Raw genomic sequence first — 24542 nt, forward strand, 5'->3', positions numbered from 1 at the left:
AGGTAGAAAGTCAACCATTGGGATAAATAGGTGAGGCCTACCAAATCGGGCCTTTCTGGAATTTGTGTGTGTGTGTAGAATTTGAGGACGGGAGTTTCCTTAGAATTGAGGCTTTCTGTGGAAAAATATGTTGTTGTTTTTTTTCAAGAGCCAAAGTCTATTGTTGAGCTTGTTCAGGCTTGAAAACCAGCATCTGTTTTCGGACCTGGATTGGTATTGGCGACGGGGGTGATTTGTGTTAGAAACATTCAGGGCAACATTTTCTGGCATCTCAACCCAAGAGGAAATCAATCACTTCTTTGTATTTTGATTGTGACCAAAATTGTGTAGCTCCGATGCCTCTATTGGCTGGTGATGTTTTCGGTTCCAGTCCAGCATGAAAGAAAAACGTCCACAGAAGCCTACAGGAAACCAGGAAGGAAATGGGGCCGGTGTGTTTTAACAAAACCTCCTCTTTTTTTTTAATTTTTTAAAAAAAAGCAATGTCGTTCTAGAAAAAAAAAAAAGCAGAATTCTGCTGCATCAAATCAGTGGCAGAAATGCCACATTTGCTCGTTTTTCTTTACAAACCGCTGCTTCAATTAAACAGCGGTAACTTAGTTTACATAGTTTTTGTTCTAAATCAAACTTGCTTCCAGGGATGTCTCGATTTGCTTTCCTTCGGAGGAATCTCGTTTCCCCAGCTATGTCCTGCTTCAGTTTTTTTGTTTTTTTTTTTTCCTGCTGAGGATCACATTTCCCTTCAGTTCCCAGGAATGTAAATTTGCGATTATGTCACCAACCTGATCCCGACAGTAAACGTTTAACCGATATGAGGCAAACCTTGTCTTTTGGGGTTTTTGTAACTTTTAAAAAATTAGTTTGAAGAGGAAAAAAGAGGAAGAGGTCAACTCGGGGTGAAAAGCTCCCGGTTCGGACCGGATCGCCCGATCCGGTAGCGATGGCGGCGGGTGGTTCGGAGAACCAGTAGCAAAAATCCTTGCCCTTCCATGTCCAGCTGAGCCGCAGAATCATCAGAGGCTTTTTTTTTATTTTTAAAAGCATTTTTTCTACAAAAAGCTTCTGACGATCAGGCAACTCAGCTGGGATGGTCGGAGGCTTTTAAAAGCATTTTTTTAACAACCTCTTCGGCCAAAGAGGTTGTAGAAAAAATGGTTTTAAAAGTAAAAAAAAAAAAAAAGGTTGCCCACGCCCACACAGTCACATTACCCCCCCACCAAGCCGTGCCCACAAAACTGGTAGTAACAAATTTTACATTTCACCACTGGGTCAACTTATTCTCCAAAGCACCAGAAGGCAGGACGAGAAGCAACAGATGGAAACTCATCAAGGAGAGACGCAACCTGGAATTAAGGAGAAACTTCCTAACAGTGAGGACAATTAACCAGTGGAACAGCTTGCCACCAGAAGTTGTGGGTGCTTCATCATTGGAGATTTTTAAGATGAGACGAGACAGCCACTTGTCTGAAACAGTATAGGCTCTCCTGCTTGAGCACTGTGTGCTGGCATCCGTCATAAATATGAACAAGTTGCCAAGCATCCAAATTTTGATCACATGACCACAGGGAAGCTTCAACGGTCGTAAGTGTGAAAAATTGTCACTTTTTTCAGTGTTGTTGTAACTTCAAACTGTCACTAAACAAACGATCATAAGTCAAGGTCTACCTGTAAAATTCTCTTTATTGTGACTCGGCGTGAGGCCTGAATCTAATGAGGTTGGAGAAAGTTGGTTTAGCTCTAAATCTCTTTGGTTTTTTCTTCTTTTTTATTATCCTGTTGTGTGGTATTGTTAGAATATCAGAGGCTGAGAGATTTGTTTACCTTCTTAAGCATCATTAAATACTTGGCGACAGGCCAAAGAATCTGGTGACGAGTTACGCATCCCATCTGAATCTCTGATGTATTTCCATGACCAGCAGCTTCCAATCTGTATTGGGAGCTTCAAAAGCCCATTGCCATATGCTCAAGTGGGTACGAGTTATTTGTTCCCCTTTTAGATAGATCTAGGTTGGGGAGGGGGGGAGGGGTTCTAACCTTAGCAACTTGAAGACTTGCGGACTTCAATTCCCAGAATTCCCCATCTGGCATGGCCGGCTCTGGAGTTCTGGGAGTTGAAGTCCACAGGTCTTCAAGTTGCCAAGGTTGGACACCCAGATCTTTAAGTTTTTCTGGTTTTGGGGTGGTGGAAGATTTGCACATTCTGTATTAGGGCTTGTTGGTGTTTCTGATTGCAAGGCAAAATAAATTTAAAATATGCGTTGAGACTTGAAGCAGGTTCGGTACAGCATTAGTCTACAATTTTTCGAAATAGTTGCAGCTTTTCCCCATATAATGCACTCCTTTGCAGCTGCAGCCCAATCAAAGGAAAAAGTGCATCTGATTTACACAGCTGAAGCACATGTGCTATGCGCCATCGGAAGCATCTCTTGGGCTTCCACAGCTGCATTGTTTACAGATCTACCATCCCCCACTGTTGGTGTTTGACCCAGATAGATAAATTTGGGGAGATTGCACCTCAATTCAATTTTTTTCTTCTATTGTTTTCCCAGGAGTTAAGGGTACAATGGTGGTAAGATGTCTTCAGCAGTTGGTGGGATTTGGGTTATTGAAATTTTTTTTTACATACATCAATTTGTTTACATAGTAATATTTATTAAGTTCCTAATTTCTACCTCTTTTCTACCTTTTTCATCCAGTTGTTGATAAAACAAGTCCGAAGTTCGAAACTATTCTGTGTCTTCTTTTTCTTTTATCTTCAGTGTTAATCTGTCCATTTCTGCACAGTCCAATTTTTAAAAAATTATATCTTCTTCTATAGGTGTTTCCTCGCTTTTCCAATGTTGTGCAAATACAATTTTTGCTGCTGTTAAAATGTGCAATATCAAATATACATGGAATTATGCCTAACAAAAATAGTTCTATATGCTGCCTTAACAATTTTTTTTTTCTAACCAAGTGTGTGCTTTCCTCCAAAATTTTTTTGCTTTTGGGCACATCCACCACAGGTGATAATATGTGCCCAGTTTTTGATTACATTTCCAACATATTGGTAGACATATTTTTAAACATTTTTCCCAGCCACACTGGTGGTAGATGCAAGCTTGTTAAAGTAAGGAGCAACCTAGAAGTAAGGAGAAATTTTCTGACATAATAGAATAGAATAGAATAGAATAGAATAGAATAGAATAGAATAGAATAGAATAGAATAGAATAGAATAGAATTCTTTATTGGTCAAGTGTGATTGGACACACAAGGAATTTCGCTTGGTGCATACGTTCTCGGAGTACATAAAAGAAAAGATACATTCATCAAGAATCATAAGGTACAACACTTAATGATAGTCATAGGGAACCATTAATCAGTGGAACAACTTGTCTCCAGAAGTTGTGGGTGCTCCATCACTGAAGGCTTTTAAGAAGAAGCTGGACAACCCTTTGACCGGGATGGTATAAGGTTCCGGCCTTGAGTGGGGGTTGGACTAGAAGACCTCCAAGGTCCCTTCCAGCCCTATGATTCTATGACCCTATCTTTTGCAGAAATGTCCTTTAGAGGACATTTCCTTTTGCAGATGTTCTGTTGTCCACGTTGGACAGGAAGGATGCTGACAAAACCCTATAACGTGAGTCTCCCCCCCGTCCCCCCCAGGCTCCTGGTCCCCTTCCCCCACTTGGGTATATTTTGCCAGGAAAATAAATAGTCACTCCAAGACCAAAGGAAACGGCCCGTATCCTGAATACCATGGCAACCTTGTTTCGTTTCAGATTCCCAGCCGAGAGAATGGAATCCCATACTTGTTAATTAAAAAAAAAAAAGGGAAAAAAAATGTGCTTTGCCCAGTGAAAACGGTGAATTTAGTCAACCTAGGAGCTCTGATCAAAAGTGAGCAGTCTGCTTAGCCGAGTTTGAATTCTATAGAAGGGCTAATAGCTGTCATTTTGGTTCACGTCAAGCGAACAGACTGGCATCTTTTATTAACCAAAGACTTTCATTTCTATTTTATTTTTTTGTTGTTTGTTTGGTAGAGCAACAAGAATGCGTAACGGTCTCTTTTCTTTTCAGCAATGAGCTTTGCATGAGGTGTAATAATGAATCTCGAAGTTTTCTACTCGGAGGCCAACTCCTTCCATCGTCGGAAGCGGGGAGCCGTGGGCAAAACACAGTATTTCTTGGCCTCGGTGCTCGGTTTTTCCTGTGCAGTGGGTATATTTATTTTGGTTAGAACAATTTTGTGTTCCAACTTTCCTCTTACCGCAGATGGGATGGAAGCGGCTACTAATATGAACTGAGTCACACTGCCGCTGTTGCCTGAAGAGCAAAGCTAGTCACAAAAGGATATAACAAAAGGAGAGACAGATTGGTCTAGTGGTTAAGGCACTGGGCTGGAAGGTGGTGAGTTATAGTTCCACCTTAGATGGGAAAGCCAGATGGGTGACTTTGGGCCATTCACCAGGAGATGGGGAATTCTAGTCCCACCTTAAGTATGAAAACCGGCTGGGTGACTTTACACCAATCACCAGGAGACTGGGAGTTCTGGTCTCACCTTGGGCATGAAAGCTGGCTGGGTGACAGTGGGCCAATCACCAGGAGAGTGTGAGTTCTAGTCCTGCCTTGGGCATGAAAGCTGGATGGGTGACTTTGGGCCAATCACCAGGGGATGGAGAGTTCTAGTCCCGCTTTTGGAACGAAAGCTGTCTGTATGACTTTGGGCCAATCACCAGGAGAGTGTGAGTTCTAGTCCTGCCTTGGGCATGAAAGCTGGATGGGTGACTTTGGGCCAATCACCAGGGGATGGTGAGTTCTAGTCCCACTTTAAGCATGAAAGCCATCTGGGTGACCACTTCAGACAAATGGTTATCCAACATCTTCTTAAAAATTTCCAGTATTGGAGCATTCACAACTTCTGGAGGCAAGTTGTTCCACTGATTAATTGTTCTCACTGTCAGGAATTTTCTCCTTAGTTCTAGGTTGCTTCTCTCCTTGATTAGTTTCCACCCGTTGCTTCTTGTTCTACCCTCAGGTGCTTTGGAGAATAGCTTGACTCCCTTTTCTTTGTGGCAGCCCCTGAGATACTGGAACACTACTATCATGTCTCCCCTGGTCCTTCTTTTCATCAAACTAGACATACCCAGTTCCTGCAACTGTTCTTCATATGTTTTAGCCTCCAGTCCCCTAATCATCTTTGTTGCTCTTCTCTGCACTCTTTCTAGAGTCTCCACGTCTTTTTTACATCGTGGCGACCAACACTGAATGCAGAAAACTAATCATTGGAATGGCTTGTGGGTGAAGTTGTGGGTGCTCCATCACTGGAGGCTTTTAAGAAGAGATTGGATAGCTACTTGTCTGGAATGGTATAGGGCAGTGATGGCTAACCTTTTTGCCATCGTGTGCCAAAAGTGGGGGGAATAGGGGGGTCGTGCGTGCACGTGCCAACACCCATAATTCTATGCACCCCACCCACCCATGCATGTGACCCCCCGCACTCCCCCCGCTTTTGGCACGCAATGGCACGGACCTGGTAGGCCCGTTTTTCACTCTCCCCAGGCTCCAGAGCCTTTCTAGGAGCCTGGGGAGGGCAAAAATGGCCTCCCCCCCGGTCCCACTGGATGTCAGCAATGGGCCATTTCCGGCCTCCGGAGGGCCTCCAGGGGGTTGGGGAAGGTTGTTTTCTCCCTCCCCAGGCTCCTAGAAAGGCTCTGGAGCCTGGGGGGAGCGAAAAACGTGCCTTCCCCAACCCCTCTGGAGGCCCTCCAGAAACAACCTGTTTCCTGACTTCCAGTGGGCCCAGAAGGCCCGAAAATCAGTTGGCTGGCCTGCATATGCGCGCCGGAGCTAAGCTCGCGTGCACATCAATATGGCTCCGCGTGCCACCTATGGCACGCGTGCCATAGGTTCACCATCGCGGGTATAGGGTTTCCTGCCTGAGCAGGAGGTTGGACAAGAAAACCTCCAGGGTCCCTTCCAACTTCTATTATTCTGTTATTACTTTGTGGGCACAGGGAAAATGGAGGTCCAGCAGGGTTGATGGCAGAAACCAAAGCTCCTCTGGGGTTGTTGGTTGTGATGCACAATCTCTTAGCATTTGTCGATAACTCCATGGCACCTGCGGCTTCTGGATGTGCAGGAACAAATGGAAAGTAAGAAATAGAAATGCTCCCTCGCTTTACATAAAGACATTAAATTCTTCTCACCTGCTTTCTTTTGTCATATTTATGTATGAGCTCGGGAAGTCCGCCTACCATTTCATCCTACCTGAACTGCACTCCCGAATCCGTCTTTCCTAATAAACGAAAAAGAATTATGTGAAATTAATTTAACCTTGCCCATAACAGCGGGGGGTGATTTACGCCTGTCTCTTATTATTTTCTAGTCATACTTAATGAAGATGGATAAGAGGGCTTGGCTTCTCTACTGAGTTAATTTGCCAGCTTTTCAAACTGAAGGTATTAAATAAGATGTATGGGAAATGTTGTTCGGATTTTTTCCCCCCCTCCCTCTTTGACAGCTCCGCTGTTCTTTTCCTGCATCACATATCGAATTGTGTCTTCATCTCTCTCTCTCTTTTTTTTTCTTTTAGAAAGTAAGTTGAATTCTCTAAGGAGTTAGGAAGGGACCTGGAATTCATATGAGCAACCTGTAGCAACATTTAGGGTCTCTGGAGACTTTCTGTGTAGCTGGCTCACTATCTTTAAGAAGGATACTGCGGTAAACAGCCTAGGATTTGGAGATGTTTCAGCACTGGGCATCGTTGTGTATCCCTGTGCAATGCAAGAGACATGGACACACTGACAAATTGTGTACTACCCTGCCCAAAACCTGCCCAAGGATTCAGGGATCTCACTGGAAATCTCAAGCTCTCAAGGGAGAACACTGCAAGTTTCACAACATCCTTGTTTTAGAGATGGTTTAACTTCTAGGCACCCGATGGCCATCCAATGTATGGTTTTTAGGATTTCCAATGGTGGCACTGTTTATTGATTTGATTTATAGCCCACCTTACTGCTCACTTCAAACCCCCGAGGTGGAGAAGACTAAATTGAATGCTAAAATGAAAGTGAATGCTTAAAAGTATTTTGTTTTCGTGGTGTCATAGCCATACCTGTGTTGCTTTCGTTTGGCAGAAGTCTGGAAATGGCTAGATCTGGCTTTCTCTCTTCTTCCAAGTTCTGGGGTTTCCTGATAATATCTGATATTTAAATACAAACCTTGGGTCAGTGGTGAAATGTAAAATTTGTTATTACCGGTTCTGTGAGTGTGGCTTGGTGGGGGGAAATGTGACTGGGTGGGCGTGGCCAACTTTAAAAAAAAAAAAGTTTTAAAAGCATTTTTTCCACAATCTCTAATTGTAGAAAAACCTCTAAACCGAAGAGATTGTAAAAAAAATGCTTTTAAATGGCTCTGACGATCCCAGCTGAGTTGCCTGATCGTCAGAGGCTTTTTTTTTTCTTTTAAAAGCATTATTTTTTTGCTTTTAAAAGAAAAAAAAAAGCCGAAGAGGTTGTAGAAAAAATGCTTTTAAAAGGCTCTGATGATTCCAGCTGAGCCACGGGATCATCAGAGGCTTTTTTTTTTACTTTTAAAAGCATTTGTAGAAAAAATGCTTTTAAAAGTAAAAAAAAAAAAGCCTCTGATGATCCCGCAGCTCAGCTGGGCGGGGGGGGGGGGCAGGGATTTCTGCTACCGGTTCTCCAAACCACCCACCGCCATCACTACTGGATCGGGTGATGCAGTCCGAACCGGTAGCATTTCACCTCTGCCTTGGGTGGATTATGTGTCTTCAAGACAGTCTTGATTTCTGGACAAGTCACAGCCCTTTTCTTAGAAATGTTTTTCAGAAGTGGCTTGCCATTGTCGTCTTCTTTGGGCTGAGAGAGAGTGACTGGCCCAAAGTCTGCTTTCGCGCCTAAGGAGGGATGAGAACGTCTCATCTCTTGATGATTGGGCCCAAAGTCAACCATCTGGCTTTGGGCCTAAAGTTGATTTTGGGTCCAATCATCATCTGGCTTTGGGCCTAGAACTCACAGTCTCCTGCTTTCCCTACAAGCCATCCTTGCTTAATGATCACAACAGGGACTGTCAACTCGGTCCCTAAGTGAGACATCACATAACCACAACTTCTAAGTTTGCCGCAGACTTCTCCGTTGAGTCTGCTTGTTGGGTGCTGGTTTCAAAATGAGGAAATGTCAGTCATGAGACTGTGATGGTGGTAAGTGGCGCTAAAGTTACTTTTCAGCACCATCGTACCTTGGTTGCTAAGCCAGTCAGTTGTTAAGTGAGTACTTTCTGCTGCTACCAAATGGTCTCTGCTCTTAACTATGTACCTATATGCAGATGAGGAATGTTTGCAGCAGTGGTGAAATCCACATTTTTTTACTACCGGTTCTGTGGGAGTGGCTTGGTGGGCATGGTGTGGCTTGGTGGGCGTGGCTTGGTGGGTGTGGCAGGGGAAGACGGATACTGCAAAATCCCCATTCCCTCCCCACTCCTGGGGGAAGGATATTGCAAAATCTCCATTCCCACCCCACTCTGGGGCCAGCCAGAGGTGGAATTTGCTGGTTCTCCAAAGTACTCAAAATTTCCACTACTGGTTCTCTGAACTGCTCAAAATTTCTGCTACCGGTTCTCCAGAACCTGTCAGAACCTGATAGATTTCACCCCCTGCAGGCATTTAAAATAAAATTCTTTCAATAGTCTCGAGTTTGAAGCCAGATTTTATTTGACTAAGACCTTGACTAGTTAGTGGTGAGAGGCCACCTAATAGCAGTCTGAATATTCACCAACCCAATAAGGATGGGTCTCTTTAGCATTTTGCAAAAGAAAGCAATGCAGATATCAGACACAAGAGGCAAAGCATAAAGCCTGTAAGTTTGAAACAGTTCTGGGAGTTAAGAATTTACATGTCTTTATTAATTATTAGATGTTATTAGTGCATGACTAAGGAGCCGGGAAGGGTTCTTTTGAAGTAGTGTACCCAAATTAGCTCGCAAAATAAATAAATAAAACAAATTCATAATGTCTGCTCTAATGAATTTTTCTAAACACACAAATCGCACTTTATTAAGGCAGTCGATCTTTTAACTGTAAAAATATTATGACTGTGACGCTGGGGAAATCCGTTTAGAATGATAAAACATTGGGGACTCTTTTTTTCTTTCTTTCGAACCCCAAGGAACGTAGGAAAGGAATTGTCGACGGAGGCGCGAGAAACTGTCAGGCTCTCTGTCCCTCCATCCGTCCCTCCAGCATTCAAAGAGCTGCCCAAATTCTGGGCTGGATGGAACCGAATTAGGTGGGTGAAGGAGAAGGTGGCTGAAGAAAGATTTAGTTTGATCGGGGATCATGCCAGCACCTGAAGATGAAAAACAAATCCAGAATAACATCCCCGCTGCACCATATGGAGAAAACGGCTGGGTGGGGTACAGAGGTGGATTTCAGCAGACTCTGACAAGTTCTGGAGAACCAGTAGCAGAAATTTTAAGTAGTTCGGAGAACTGGCCCTAGAGTGGGGTGGGAATGGAGATTTTGCAGTATCCTTCCCCCAGGAGTGGGGTGGGAATGGGGATTTTGCAGTATCCTTCCCCTGCCACGCCCACCAAGCCACGCCACACCCATCAAGCCACGCCCACAGAACCGGGAGTAAAAACCTTTGGATTTCACCACTGTCTCAACCTCCTGTATAACCCCAGGTGCGACCCGCACATTCCTGATATAGCTCGCTGGCTATGTTAACAGTTCCTGTGTGCCATTTTAAGACATGGGCGTGATCCGTTGGCAAACTCTTGAGTCTCAAAACTGCAATCTGGGCTTAGACCACAATTCCCCAGCTGACCCACCATGAATGGTCCAGAAGACCTCATAGACGTTCTCCCGAAATAGGCTGCTTTCCAGAAACCACTTTCGCTTTTAATTCATCCCTCCTTTTCTTTTTTATTCCCTCATTGCTGTGGTCAACTCTCCCATTAGATAGATACGTTTTTGTGCTTTTTAACTGTATGGCTCAGGAGCCTTAAGACTATATTGGTATTTATATAAACTGCAACCACGCCTCTTTTCTCTTCCTTTCCTATTGCTTAAAAGCCTGTATTAAATGCTAAGTTTGTTTGTTTGTTTTTAATTTATTTTTTTGGCGGCTGTTGTTCTTATTTAAAAATGAGACTCAAGAAGCAGAAGACATCATCAATGCAAATGTATACTATGCAATGTTTCCAACCCCCCCCACTCTTTAACAAGAATATGTATATTTTTATCTTGGGAGATAGTAGCATAAAATTAGGATAGCAGAGGGAATATCAGCGCTGTGGCTTGTGTATGAGTCTGTCTGCATAAGCCTGCTATGCTCTTTGTCAGCGCAAACTCTTCTCTTAGCACCAATAGAGATGTTCAATTGAAAGGAACTGGCTTGGAAAATTGAAGGAAATTTTATTCTGGGAAAGTAATAATTAATGAACTGACATACTACAGTACAGATAAAGAAACACCTACACATTATGCATATAGTCTTTTGTCAAAAAGGGACAATCTTTGTATCCAGATCAGTGGTGGGTTCCTCCCGGTTCAGCCCGGTTCGGCCGAGCCAGTAGCGGTGACGATATGACATCACCGAACCGGTTCTCTTTGTTCGGAAGCTGGGCCCCCCCGCACCCTGTGTGTTATTCTTACCTTTTGTTTGGCCCCACCCTCAATCTATTTGCTGCCTCCCGAGTCCCAGCTGATTGGCTAGAAGGAAACAAAAACTGTTTAAACTCTTGCCGCGGGGCTTCAAAGGGCCGCCCTACAGCTGATCAGTGTTAAAAGGCAGTGTGGTGGTAGACCAATGCCTCCAAAAACAAATGGGTAGACCGGAATGCTCCAAGAACAAATGGGTAGACTGGTACAGCTCTGTAAGTGGTTAAAAGCCTGGTAGATCAGTACCTCTGCTAAATCCTAAAGAATTGTCACATGACCATCAACCCACGCCCATAAAATAAGCCACACCCACAGAACTGGTAGTAAAATTTTTTAGAACCACCCCTGATCCAGATGCCTTGTGAAGATCATTGCAGGACCACATCTAAGATGAGTTTGTCTACATCTGTTGAGATGTGTGACCTCATTCTAAGGGGCTGCCACAAAGAAGAGGAGCGGGTCAGCTTATTTTCCAAAGCTCCTGAAGGCAGGACAAGAAATAATGGATGGAAACTAATCAAGGAGAGAAGCAACCTAGAACTAAAAGAGAAATTTCCTGACGGATGGAACAATTAATCAGTGGAATGGCTTGCCTCCAGAAGTTGTGGATGCTTCAACCCTGGAGGTTTTCAAGAAGAGATTGGACAACCATTTGTCTGAAATAGAATAGAGTCCCTTCCAACTCTATTATTCTGTTATTCTCTTAATGTATACTTCAGGTTGATAGTACTTAGATGAGATTACTGTGTTTCCCCAAAAATAAGACCCTGTTTTATATTTTTTTGAACCCTGAAATAAGCGCTTGGCCTTATTTTCGGGGAGGTCTTATTATTTTGGGGTGCGTGGAGCAAGACAGGGTTCCTCTTGCTATCTTACCTGATTTCCAGCTCTGTCCCCCTAACCCTAACCAGAGGAAATGGCGGGGACCGGCTGCACTTGTATTTAAATATTTTCAGGGAGGGTTTATTTTTTTTTGGGGGGGGAGGACTTATTTTCAGGGGAGGCTTTTATGCCTAAGGCAGGACTAGAACTCCCAGTCTCTCAGTTTCTAGCCTGGTCCAAGAAATTACTTCTTGGAACCATCACAATGATTGGTTTCACCTTATTATCCAGGGAGGTCTTATTTTCGGAGAAATACGGTAGAGTTTAGATTCCTAGCACTGGTTAATTATAGGCCAGTGGAGTCGACTTGATTTAGGCATAACTTGGTTTACACATTGTATTAAGACTTGTTTATTGGTTTATTTATTAAATTTATATGCCGTCCATCTCACCGGTAAAGGAACTTTAGCTGACTTGCAAAATGCTAAACTGTACTTGTTGAATACATTGCCATATGCTAAGCTGGATATTTGTTCCTTATTTACATTCCACCTTTATTATTTTATGATAAACAATTCAAGGCAGCGAACGCATCTAATGCTCATCCTTTCTTCTATTTTCCCAACAATAACAACTCTGTGAAGTGAGGGAGAGTGACTGGCCCTAAAACACCGAGCTGGATTTCATGGCTAAGGCAGTATTAGAATTCACTGTCTCCTGGTGATTGGCCCAAAGTCACCCAGCTGGCTTTCATGAGTAAGGCAGGACTAGAACTTACCATCTCCTGGTGATTGGCCCAAAGTCACCTAGCTGGCTTTCATGACTAAGGCGGAACTAGAATTCATTGTCTCCTGGTGATTGGCCCAATGTCACCCAGCTGGCTTTCATGACTAAGGCAGGACTAGATCTCATTGTCTCCTGGTGATTGGCCCAATGTCACCCAGCTGGCTTTCATGACTAAGGGGGGACTAGAACTCATCGTCTCCTGGTGATTGGCCCAAAAGTCACCCAGCAGTCTTTTATGCCTACGGCAGGACTACAATTCCCATTCTCCCAGTTTCTAGCCTGGTCCAGGAAATTGCTTCTTGGAACCACTACAGCGATTGGTTTCACCTTATTCGAAATCACAAAGCCTGTTTTCTAGAGCACAGTGGCTGAATTTCCCTGGCATTTAAAGCCCAAGCCATGCCGTATTATGGGGTAGTGGTGTGTGAACCCAATCACAGTTGCTTCCTCGTTGAGTTTCTCCCTTCCCCTACTTCTCCCTCCTTCATTTAACCTAAATTAATGGTACATTCTCTTCCCTGTTTCCATGTACCCCCTCCTGTTCCCTGCCATTTCATTCTTACTCTCTTTCCTTCTTGCCAGCAGAACAATAACGGTCTCATTAGGACTTGGGAAGGGAAAAAAACCCACCACCAACCAGTTTAAGAATCTGCACGAATTTAGCCTGTGTACAAGCCGGCGGAAAAAAAATTGTGTAACCCTCCCATCCCCTTCCACCTCTTTCATAGAGTAGCCCAGCGATGAAAGGGGTAATGTATAATAGCCCTATTAAAAGACAGCACCCTGGCAGGAGGCCTTGGCTCCCACCAAGTCTTGCAATGAAATTTTTGGAAGATGCCAGCTCGTTGCTCTTTTCCTACCCTCCAAAAGGGACAATGGTTGAGCTCGGGAGGAGACCTCCCTGATGGAGATTTAAAGAACCTGAAAACTAGTTGGAGGAATGCATCATCCTAGCTCACAGGTGAAACATGTGTTTTGGTTGGCCCCATCCACCAGCCCACGCCCTATCCTGTCCTATATTTCCTTCTTTCTGGCTCAGCTGATTCTCACGGCACAGCTGATTTCCACACCTCCACTGTTCTACTTACCGGGGCTGCCTTAGAAGGTAAGCAGATGAGCTTCAAATTGCTGTATTTTGAACGCTGCACGCAAGTGTGTTAGGCACATGTGCACACAAAGCGCACACTCACCGAACCAGCTGTTAAACTGGTTGCAGCCCACCACTGAAAGTATCCCCCCTGTTTTCTTTCTCGGTTATCTTAATTTGCTGTTGGATTTTAAATGTTGTCCTCTGAGCTTGTGACAGTCTGAATGGGTTTAATCGTAAATATCTGAAGATGATTCAGACGTAATCGTAACGTTCTGTGACTGATGAACATCCTAGTGCTGTTGCGCCCCAGCTACGGACCCAAAGAACGCAGCACGCACAAAGTCTGTACAAACCATAGTTTACTAAATTAAATCAGTCTTTTTCAAACAAAGGCTGTTAATTAACTTTCTTAACAGCCTACAAGAATCCAAAGAATAAATAATCGTAATCTTACTAGGATTGGCAGAAAGCCCAGAAGCAATTTGCAGGACACTGATAAAAGAATTAAGATCCAGACGTGAAGGAGAGTGAACTAAGTTGTTCCCTGCAAATTGCCTCAGTCATCGTCCTTCAATAGGCTAAGGAAGTGGCCAATTAGCTCCAAGCCTTATTCTCGAGGAGATCTCCTCCTGAGGAGCCACTCCTGCCTTTTGGCAGCTCTGTGCGCCCGTGCATTGAGAAGAGGCTCCTCCTCTTCTTCACCCATGGAAGCTTCTGGAGGTTCTGAAGGCCCTGGCTGAATCCCCGCCTCTGGCACCACATCTTCTCCAGCCTCCTCATTGTCCCACTCGAGTGCCAGCTGCACAGGCTGCTGGCGCAGCACCACACCAGCCTCCTCGCTGTCGGAATCAGCTACTAGCTGCACAGGCCGTTGATGGGCCACAACAGGTGGCTCTTCTGCTAGCAAGTTTACAAAGACATTGAAGTTCGTGAAAGCAAGGTTATTTAACATCCAGCGGAATGGAAATTTTGCCATCCGGTCCTACCAAACCAGTGTTTGTGCACAATTCTATTGTTGTGTCTGGGTTTTAAGCTGGAGCAGATGTTGACATAGAATGGCGAAACAGCTGGAGGGAAGAACTTAAAGTCATCTCATTTTCAATTTTATCACAGGAGCCCTCTTCTTTTGTAGCTTACCGCAATTCTAAACAAGAATTGCAACACTCGTTTTCACCCATCCCTTTCACCCTTCTTTTTCTTCCTAAAACTAAAGCACCAGTGTCACCCTGATGTAAAAAGCCAAGCATTAGTTTCATTAAAGAGGCAAAACTGCACAGTGGACCTGTCTAAATATAGTTCCTCGTTGAAAGTCCATCCCTTTGATTGTTATATCTCAGACGTTTATCATTCTGAGTCAAAAGATGCTTTCTGGTTTCTTTTCCACTCTCTCGATTCAGTTGGGATAGCTAAGCAATGAGGATAAGGTGAATGGGGAAGGGAAGAGAAATCGGAAGTAGACTTCCAGAAAATTATTATATATATATATATGTTTTCTGAGGTTTTCACAGATATTTGTATATAGGTATTTGGTTATTTGGGTTTCCTCCCGCGTAAAATTGGAAGTGTCTTGGCGACGTTTTGACGAAGTCTCATTCGTCACCTTCAAGCTGGTGTTTTCGGCTTCGTGCTTCTAGGAGCAATGTGAGATCGCAGCTGTTTCTTCCTTTTAACTGCTAGTGGGGGTGTGAACTGATTGGGTGGGAGCTTGGCTGTGTATAAGTGACCATTTTTCACACTTACAACCGTTGCAGCATTCCCATGGTCATGTGATCAAAATTCAGACAGATTGCTTCTGGTGATGTCAGGGTCAGTCGGCGGAGCCTCTCGACGGTTTTACTACCGGTTCAATAGAACCGGTCCGAACCAGGGACAACCCACCACTGATGTGATCCCCTCTGCAATAAGCAAAGTCAGTGAGGGAGACAGATTCACTTAACAATTGTGTTACTAACTTAAGAACTCCAGTGATTCACTGCCGTAACTAAAATGGGGCAAAACTAAATCACTGTCTCGCTTAACAACAGAAATTTGGGGCCCCATTGTGGTCGTAAGCCAAGGACTGCCTGTACTTTGAAAGCATGGCAGATCAGTTTTATTCATGATTCATTAATGGGGGTGTGTGTGCAGGTGACTTCTTTTCTTTGTTAATATGATTATATAGATTGTAAAAAAAAAAAAAATCAAATGAAAAAAAACCTCCACCATAATTAAGATTTTTTTGAAAAATGAAATCTGTTCTTTTCTGGAACCTCACCGTAGCTTTTCTGCTTTCTTTCAGTCGAAGAGGGCGAAACATCAGACTTTACGCTGAACTGGGACTCGACCGTAACCCAATCAGGTAAGCGCAAATAAATTGCTCCACGCAAAATACATTTTGGTCTTTACTCTCAAACACGGTGACTTAGATTGGTTGCATATGGCTAATAAAACCCAAAGACTTAATATTTTTCTATTCTCTGGGGAGCGAGTGCACTGTACCAAGTGATGACTCTTTCACTCAGAGCAGCTCCAAACTTTTTTTTGCAATGGGCATCATCGCACTTTCATTCTGAGGTAATTATACAATCACGGGTGGGAACGGGATTTCACCTTCTCTTTACTCAAGTGTGAATTTGATGCTGTAATATTTTATGCTATCCCACTGCATTGGGTTCCTTTCCTTTCCTTTCCTTTCCTTTCCTTTCCTTTCCTTTCCTTTCCTTTCCTTTCCTTTCCTTTCCTTTCCTTTCCTTTCCTTTCCTTTCCTTTCCTTTCATCTGTCAGAAATGGTGTAGTAGGTTCTCCTGCTTGGGCGGGGGGTTGGACTAGATGACCTACAAGGTCCCTTCCAACTCTGTTAATCTAATCTAATCTACTTCAGTGGCGTTGTAACTTTGAACGGCCAGTAAACAAATGGTTATAAATCAAGGACGGTCTGTATTTTCATTGGAGGTTATTTTCTTTCTTCATGTTGATTTGCTTTTGTCTCCTCACCCGATGGCACCTCTTGAGGATACCTCAACGTCTTTCATACTGAGCAGGGACTCTCACAATCTCCATGGTCCTCCGTACAGATTTTACCCTGTTTCCCCAAAAATAAGACCTCCCCTGATAATAAGCCCAATCGGGCTTTTGAGCGCATGCGCTGAAATAAGCCTCACCCCGAAAATAAGCCCTCCCTGAAAATATTTAAATGCAGAGCTGGAAATTAATTAATTATTTTATTTTATTTTATTTTATTTTATTTTATTTTATTTTATTTTATTTTATTTTATTTTATTTTATTTTATTTTATTTTATTTTATTTTATTTTATTTTATTTTATTTTATTTTATTTTATTTTATTTTATTTCTATACCGCCCTTCTCCCGAAGGACTCAGGGCGGTGTACAGCCTAATTAAAAACACAAAGACAGACAATATTTAAAAATAATTAAAATTATTAAATAATAGGCCCAATTTATAAAACCCCGAATTTAAAATCCCATTTAAAACCAATTAAAATCTTTATATTGATAGCCCAGCCTGGCGGAACAACATGGTTTTGAGGGCACAGCGAAATATACGGAGATCAGAGATTTTACGAATTTCTGGGGGGAGTTCATTCCAAAGGGCAGGGGCTCCCACAGAGAAGGCCCTCCCCCTCGGTGTCGCCAGCCGACATAATTTGGCTGATGGTACCCTGAGGAGACCCTCTCTGTGGGAGCGGACTGGCCAGTGGGAGACTACTGGTGGCAGAAGATGGTCTCGAAGGTATAGTTAAATCAGTTAAGACGGCAAGGGGAGCCCCATCTTGCTTTACATGCCCCCCCAAATAATAAGACCTCCCCAAAAATAAGACCAAGCGCTTATTTTCGGGGTTAAAAAAAAATATAAGACAGGGTCTTATTTTCAGAGGAAACACAGTAGAACAGCTATACCCGGCTCCATTTTAAGAAACAGGATCTTTACGAACCATGATGAAAAGGATTGCCTTTTTTTGTTTTACCTTTTAAAAAAAAAAAGTCCCGTGTACTGAAAGACAAGATTTAAGCTTTGCTTTTCATCTCATGTTTCCAAAACCCCCAGAGGGACATTGTCTTTTGCCTGTAAGAGATTACTTCCTCTGACTGGATTTGAGTTCATATCTGGGCAAAACCCAACAGAAAGCGGAGTGCTTTTCTTTTGAACGGTTAAGCTGCTAGCTGAAGTGACAGGAAGCCTCCTGGGATTCAGGGTTCTGTTGGAGACTGACATCCCGTGGCTGCCTCACCTTAAGGACATGGAGAACTCAAAAATAAATAAATAAATAAATAAAATAAAAAATAAGTTCTTTCAGAGGCAGTTATTTTTCAGAGCTCACACAGCTGCATTCCGTACGGTGGTGCTTTAAAGCAAACTTGCATCTGTCATGGAAACAGACGTTGCGTAAATCGATTTTAATGTCCCCGATGATGTGGTTCTAGAGGTGTGCACCACCTGCTGTGGGAGCAGAGCTTCTCTTCCAAATGAGCAGGCTTCTGGCCTCTTTCCTTGATGGCCTTCATGGATTCCGTTTGTTCTTGGACAATGCAAGGCACAACATCAGGCTGTATCACGAGAAAATCATGGGTGGTACTGTAATAATTCAAACATGGAGTTATCCATAGACACATCATTCAGCAGCAAAAGAGCAATAGTGCTTATATATATATATATATGTTTTCTCAGGTTTTCGCGGGTGTCTGTATGTAGGTCTTTGGTTATTCGGGTCTTCTCCCACGTAAAATTGGAAGTGTCTTGGCGACGTTTCAACGAAGTCTCATTCGTCATCTTCAGGCTGGTGTTCTGGGCTTCGTGCTTCCAGGAGCAATGTGAGATCACACCCCCACTAGCAGTTAAAAGGAAGAGACAGCTGCGATCTCACATTGCTCCTGGAAGCACGAAGCCGAGAAGATGACGAATGAGACTTTGTCGAAACGTCGCCAAGACACTTCCAATTTTACGTGGGAGAAGACCCGAATAACCAAAGACCTACACACACACACACACACACACACACACACACACACACATATATATATATATATGTTTTCTCAGGTTTTTGCGGGTGTTTGTATGTAGGTCTTTGGTTATTCGGGTCTTCTCCCACGTAAAATTGGAAGTGACACTTCCAATTTTACGTGGGAGAAGACCCGAATAACCAAAGACCTACATATATATATATATATATATATATATATATATATATATATATATATATATAAAATTTGATTTATATGCTGCCCTTCTCCAGAGACTCAGGGCGGCTTACAATGCGCTAAGCAATAGCCTTCATCCTTTTGTATATTTATACAAAGTCAGCTTATTGCCCCCACAACTGGGTCCTCAATTTACTTACCTTAGAAAGGATGGAAGGCTGAATCAACCTTGAGCCTGGCGAGATTCGAACCTGCAGTAATTGCAGGCAGCTGGTCTTAATATACCGCTTCATAGTGCTTTTCAGCCCTCTATAAGCAGTTTACAGAGTCAGCATATGACCCCCCAACAATCTGGGTCCTCTTTTGACCGATCTCGGAAGGATGGAAGGCTGAGTCAACCTTGAGCCAGTCAGGATCAAACTCCTGGCAGTTTTAAAGAGAAGCAAAAACATATTGAAATATGAAAAGCATATTTCAATATTATTATCCAGGGGGTCATTTACACCAACGAAGAATATTTATCGGAATAAAATCCTGTTGCAATATCTAACCCTGTCTGAATACATTTTTCTTTCATTGTAGCCTTCTTTTCAAAAATGGCTGATTCAGTTTGCAGCCAGACTAATTTCCTGCACTTTCGGATATCCTTAATCCAAGCAAAATTGTATTTTAGTTTTTCAGTCTTTTTGTTAAAGCCAACCTGTCAATTAGTAAAACGAAGCAAATCTGTTTCTTATAAATGCTGGCAATTTTTCTGGGCGATAAAACTGAAACTCCAGTCAGATTCACACCTGGTATCCAAAAAGTCAAAATGGTATTTTCAGTCTGCATGCAATGGGTGTAAAAAAAGAGGTGAGTTTTGCATGATCGCAGCCACCATCTTAATTTTTTTTTGTGACTCCATCTTCTGTGCCAGACGCCCCTGCAATGGCTACGATTATTATTCAAGCATTTGGGTTGATTTCCCAATTTCCTGAAAACTTTGCATCCAAATTACGGAGTAATTGTGTCTTGCCACTAATTTGTTTACAACTCCGTCAATGCACTCTAGGAAGGAGTCAATTTCTATGGTATAATTTTAGCCAATTGTATTTTATGGATTTTTCTTCACAGCCAGTTCTTGATAACTTCCTGGAATACATTTAACAAGAATTCTTAGGGAACAATCTTTTGAGGTCCCCTTCCCCTTTTTTTAAATTCTTCGTGGGCTGAGCAAACGAGCTATAGTTTGCTGAATTAGCCATAGTTTACAGGATTCACGTAATATTAATTTGCGGTTTATAAATTTAAGGGGATTCCTGTAATACCAATTCATGATTTATAAATATGAATCATGAATCATGAAGAAATCACGTTTAGGGTTATCAGTTTTCATGAATGTTCGCAAATGTACATGTGAGCCGTTGAGACCCTACAGTTCTTAATCATGCAGGAATCGGTAAAGGATCTAGTCCAGTGATGGTTAATCTTTTTGCCATCGTGTGCCAAAAGCAGGGTGAGTATGGGGGGGGGGCACCCACGTGCATGCCCACACCCATAATTTTATGCACCCTACCCCCTGTGCATGTGCACATGACCCCCTGCTCTCTCCCCACTTTTGGCACGCGATGGCACAGTGGGCCTGTTTTTTGCTCTCCCCAGGTTCCAGAGCCTTTCTAGGAGCCTGGGGAGGGCGAAAATGGCCTTCCCCACCCCCATGGAGGCCCTCCAGAGGCCAGAAATGGCCCGTTTGCCAACTTTCCGGCCTCTGGAGGGTCTCCGGGAAGGGTGGGGAAGGCCATTTTTCGTTGGTACATTTTAGTTGGTACATGAAAGCAGCCAAGAAGATCTGATCGGTTCAGGGTATCTCAAATATTGCCCTGGTTGACTCAACCTTCCGTCCTCCCGAGATTGGTAAAATGAGGACCCAGATTGTTGGGGGGACAAGATGCTGACTCTGTAAACTGCTTAGAGAGGGCTGTAGAGCACTGTGAAGCGGTATATAAGTCTAAGTGCTATCGCTATGGCTATGACAGGCAAGATTGATCTTTTGCGTATTAATACTTTCTCTATTCTTTAGGATAATTTGATTCAAAAGCAACAATATTTCAAGGTTGTGTTTCTGTGTGTCTGTGAATATGACCTGGCGACAATGCCATCTGGTTAATTGTTGTTAGATTTAAGTTAAGGGACCGTGTTTGGAGCTGAGAAAAATAGGAAGCAATGATTTCAAATGTTGCTTTTTTTCTGAAAGTCTGGTGCCTCCTGTTGTATGTCTGTTGATGTGCAGAAATCAGAAGTGGCAATTAGACAGGCCAAATCATTGATTTGGTAGAAGAGAAGATAATATTGGGAGCGGTTCCTGAAGTTCCAAACACATTCATTAAAAAATTAAAAGAAAAAAAATACATCTTCCATCTTAATAACATGATGAGTTATTAAGATGAGTGGAGGTGGTACCAAAATGATGGTGCCTTGGAAAAAAATAGAAATATTTGTGCCCAGCCAGATGCACATGTGTTCCATATGAAGATGTGTGATGTAAAACTATACAAATAATTACAAAGGCAGGGAAAATTGCTTAACGCATTGTAAGCCGCCCTGAGTCTCCGGAGAAGGGCGGCATATAAATCAAATTAATATATATATTATATATATATATATGCTGTCTAGATCAGTGTTTTTCAACCTTGGTGATTTTAAGGTGTGTGGAGTGGACTTCAACTCCCAGAATTCCCCAACTGGCCATGCTGGATGGGGAATTCTGGGACTTGAAGTCCCCACATCTTAAAGTCATCAAGGTTGAGAAACATTGGTTAGATAGCCAAGGTAGACATTGCAAAAAAGAATGGATCGTCATGAGACGGAAGGTTTTTTCCTTCCTTGAATGAGTTTACTTTAGGAGTTCACTGTGGGATTTGCTCCCTTCCGTTGCCTGCTTTGAACATTTCTCTGTAGATAAAGTCTGGAGGGAAACGGTCCTTCCTGGCATCAGATCTCCGGAAAAAAGAGGCAATCAGGGAATGAGACATGAACATCAACAAGAAAATGTATTTAGTGGGTGAAAGTAAAGACTTATCTTTGCATAATTTCTTCTTACCCATGGCTAAGCTCTCTCATATGATCCTTTTTAGAATCAAGTTCTCAAACATGTTTTTTCCTTCCTTAATTTTCAGCATCTCCAATGCCCAACTTCAAAACTTAAGGTTTTGAAAGCATAGCAATTAAAGTATTGAAACGGGCAAGAGATGATGGATAGATGATCTTTTGTTTTTGGTGTTGTTTTGATTTGCCTTCCTTTTCTTCTCTCTTGCCTTTCCTTTCCTTTTTTTTTTTTTTTGTAGGTAGGTGACAGGATTAGAAGTTAGGTAGGATAGAAAAATATGTTTTTTAACAAAGGATGATATGATTAAAAGTTAGAATAAGAGATAGAAGTAAGAGAAAAGGGGAATATTAGTGTATACAGTTTTCTATAACAAAGTAAGAGTAATAATAAGAGAAAACATGGAATAATTGAATAAGGATAGATTGCAACTTTATATAAATATTTATTACTATTAGAAATATATGTTGGATTGAAAGTAATAACTATGGCTAATGCTATTAGTTCTATTTGCATTGGAATGTATGACATCCAGGCGCCACATTGTTCATACATTGATATGTTTGTAAAAAAAATAATAATAAAAAAATAAAAAACTTAAAAAAAACCCTTAAGGTTCAAGGCAGATATTTGGGCCTGAAAAAATGTGTAAGGATGTTTGTTTTTCTTATTCCAGATGAAGGTGATGATGGTCTTCACAACCCTTTTATTGATAGACCTTTTGGTCTAGTCTCCGTAGAAAGGCAGGGTATAAATTGAGCAAGTATGTAATAATTAACAACAATCGTTTTCCCAATGGACAGCGAGAGAGAGAGAGGGGGAGGGAGAGAGAGAGAGGGAGAGAGAGAGAGAGGGAGGGGGGAGAGAGGGAGAGGGAGAGAGAGAGAGAGAGAGAGAGGTTTCCAAAAAAGAAAAGAAAAGAAAAAAAGCATGTGAACTAAATGAAGGTTAATTAGGAGGCCTCCCAAATAGCTAATGCTTCATCAGCACCAGAACAGCATGTAAATAAATTTAATTTCTCTTTCCCCCACCAATTGAACTCTTCTCAAGTTTAATTACAACAGCAGCCTTTTTTCCTCTTCTCCCCAACATATTTTCATTAGTGGAAGATGGTGGCTATTTGCTCTGTCTGGAAAAATGGTATTATGAGCAGTCTTTTCTCCCTACCTTGGCTGGGTCTCTCTCCTCTGAGGACGAGAAAACTCCAGGAACTTTACTTCATAGACCAGAGGCCCAATTAAGGATCTTTGGAAGAAATATGAGAAGCATGGAGCAGCACCCAGGCAAATAAAAACATCACTAATGAAAATTCTGGCGAGATCCCTGTTAATTGTTTCAAGAGTTTCCCTTTTGGGTCTCTGTGTGTTTTCAGTGTTGCTCAGTTAATACTTGGCTGCCTTCACCCTTCAAGGTCTTCCCTCAGCTAATGGGAGGGTCTAAACCAGGGATGAAATCTACTTACCTTCCCTACCGGTTCGGAAGTTCACGTGCCACGCGTATGCATCACGTGTGTGCACGGACCCTTCTGCACATGCGCAGAGGGTAAAAAGCAGGTTACTTCCTGGTTAAAACTGGCCCGAACTGGTAACATTTCATCCCTGGTCTAAACTACCATGTTTCCCCGAAAATAAGACCAGGTCTTATTTTCTTTTGACCCCCGAAAAAATGGCTAGGGCTTCTTTTCGGGACGGGTGGTGGTGTTTCTAATTATTGACTCACCTCGTGGTGGCAGCACTGACAGCCTCGCCCAGCAGGAGCCTGAGAGAGAGAGAAAGAGGGGGGAGAGAGAAAGAGAGAGAGAGTGGGGGAGAGAGAGAGAAAGGGGAGGAGAGAGAAAGAATGAGAGAGAAAGAGTGGGAGAGAGAGAGAGAAAGAGAGAATGAGAAAGAGAGGGGGAGAGAGAGAGAAAGAGAGAGAGAGAGTGGGGGAGAGAGAGAAAGAGAAAGAGAGAGGGGGGAGAGAGAGAATGAGAGAGAGAGAGTGGGGGAGAGAGAGAAAGAGGGGGGAGAGAAAAAGAGAGAATGAGAGAGAAAGAGTGGGAGAGAGAGGGGGAAAGAGAGAGAGAGGAGGGAGAGTGCCTGAAGGACCCCATCTGGTCACTGGGAGTCCAGGTGGTTCAGCAAGCGGCGCGCTGGATTCGTATTAGTGGTCCGCGAAATTTACAATTATGAACTTGGTGGTCCCTGAGGTCCAAAAGGTTGGGGACCCCTGCTCTAGTTAGTAGTACAATATTACCAGAGAAAAGCTACGCAAGATTAGATCAACAACTCTTAATGCCTTTTGGGCAATGTTGTTAAGTGGGCTCTGGCACTTAGATCTTTAGAGATGCGTATTCCAAGGTCCTTGACAGAATGAGAGTCATCTACAAGTTCATGTCCATCTAGCTTGTATTTTGTGTTCTAGTTCTTTTTGCCAATGTGTAAGACAGAGGATTTGTTGGTTGAGATTTGGAGTTGCCAATTGTTTGACCAATCTGACACATAGTCAAGGTGTTTTTGAAGGATAGTAGCATTGTCAGTGGTGTTGAATAGTTTTACATCATCAGAGAAGAGAACACAGTTGCTTTTAGTATGAACGCGTAGCTTTATGCAAGATGGGATGTTGAAGGCAAGCAAATGGCCTTGGGTCTGAGTTCCCGTAATAGTTTAGAGGTGAGCAACTTTTGATGAGTCAAGGCTGAAGTTCCAGCTCATCTTTTTCTAGGAAACAGCAGGAAACTCTGTGATGATGTAATGATGTCAATGATGCAGCAGGACCGTGTTTTGCTCCAGTTCTGGTGTGTTTAACTGGGATGGGTGTGGGAAAGGCAAATTACTTCCCCTCTTGGCTCCCACGAGTGGAAGAGAAAAGAGGTTAAGATTGGCCTGAAAACTTGGAAGATCGGGGTGATTTAATTTTGGGGATGAGATCAAATAAGACACATAAAGACTGTGGAGATGATAGATAGATTAGATAGATAGA

At 42.8% G+C, this 24542-nt stretch overlaps 1 protein-coding gene across 3 annotated transcripts in view; it reads left to right on the forward strand.

Moving 5' to 3' along the window:
* Window positions 1-24542, forward strand: part of ZNF423 (zinc finger protein 423) — a 274447-nt gene that overhangs the window by 27882 nt on the left and 222023 nt on the right. For all 3 annotated transcript variants that reach the window (XM_034426467.3, XM_034426466.3, XM_060682517.2), the window contains exon 2: window positions 15640-15699. In XM_034426467.3, the coding sequence (XP_034282358.1) occupies window positions 15640-15699 (60 nt within the window). The remainder of the gene's footprint in view (window positions 1-15639; window positions 15700-24542) is intronic.

Source organism: Pantherophis guttatus, chromosome 11, assembly GCF_059756535.1.
Source record: "Pantherophis guttatus breed Tessera chromosome 11, ASM5975653v1, whole genome shotgun sequence".
Classification (NCBI taxonomy): domain Eukaryota; kingdom Metazoa; phylum Chordata; class Lepidosauria; order Squamata; family Colubridae; genus Pantherophis; species Pantherophis guttatus.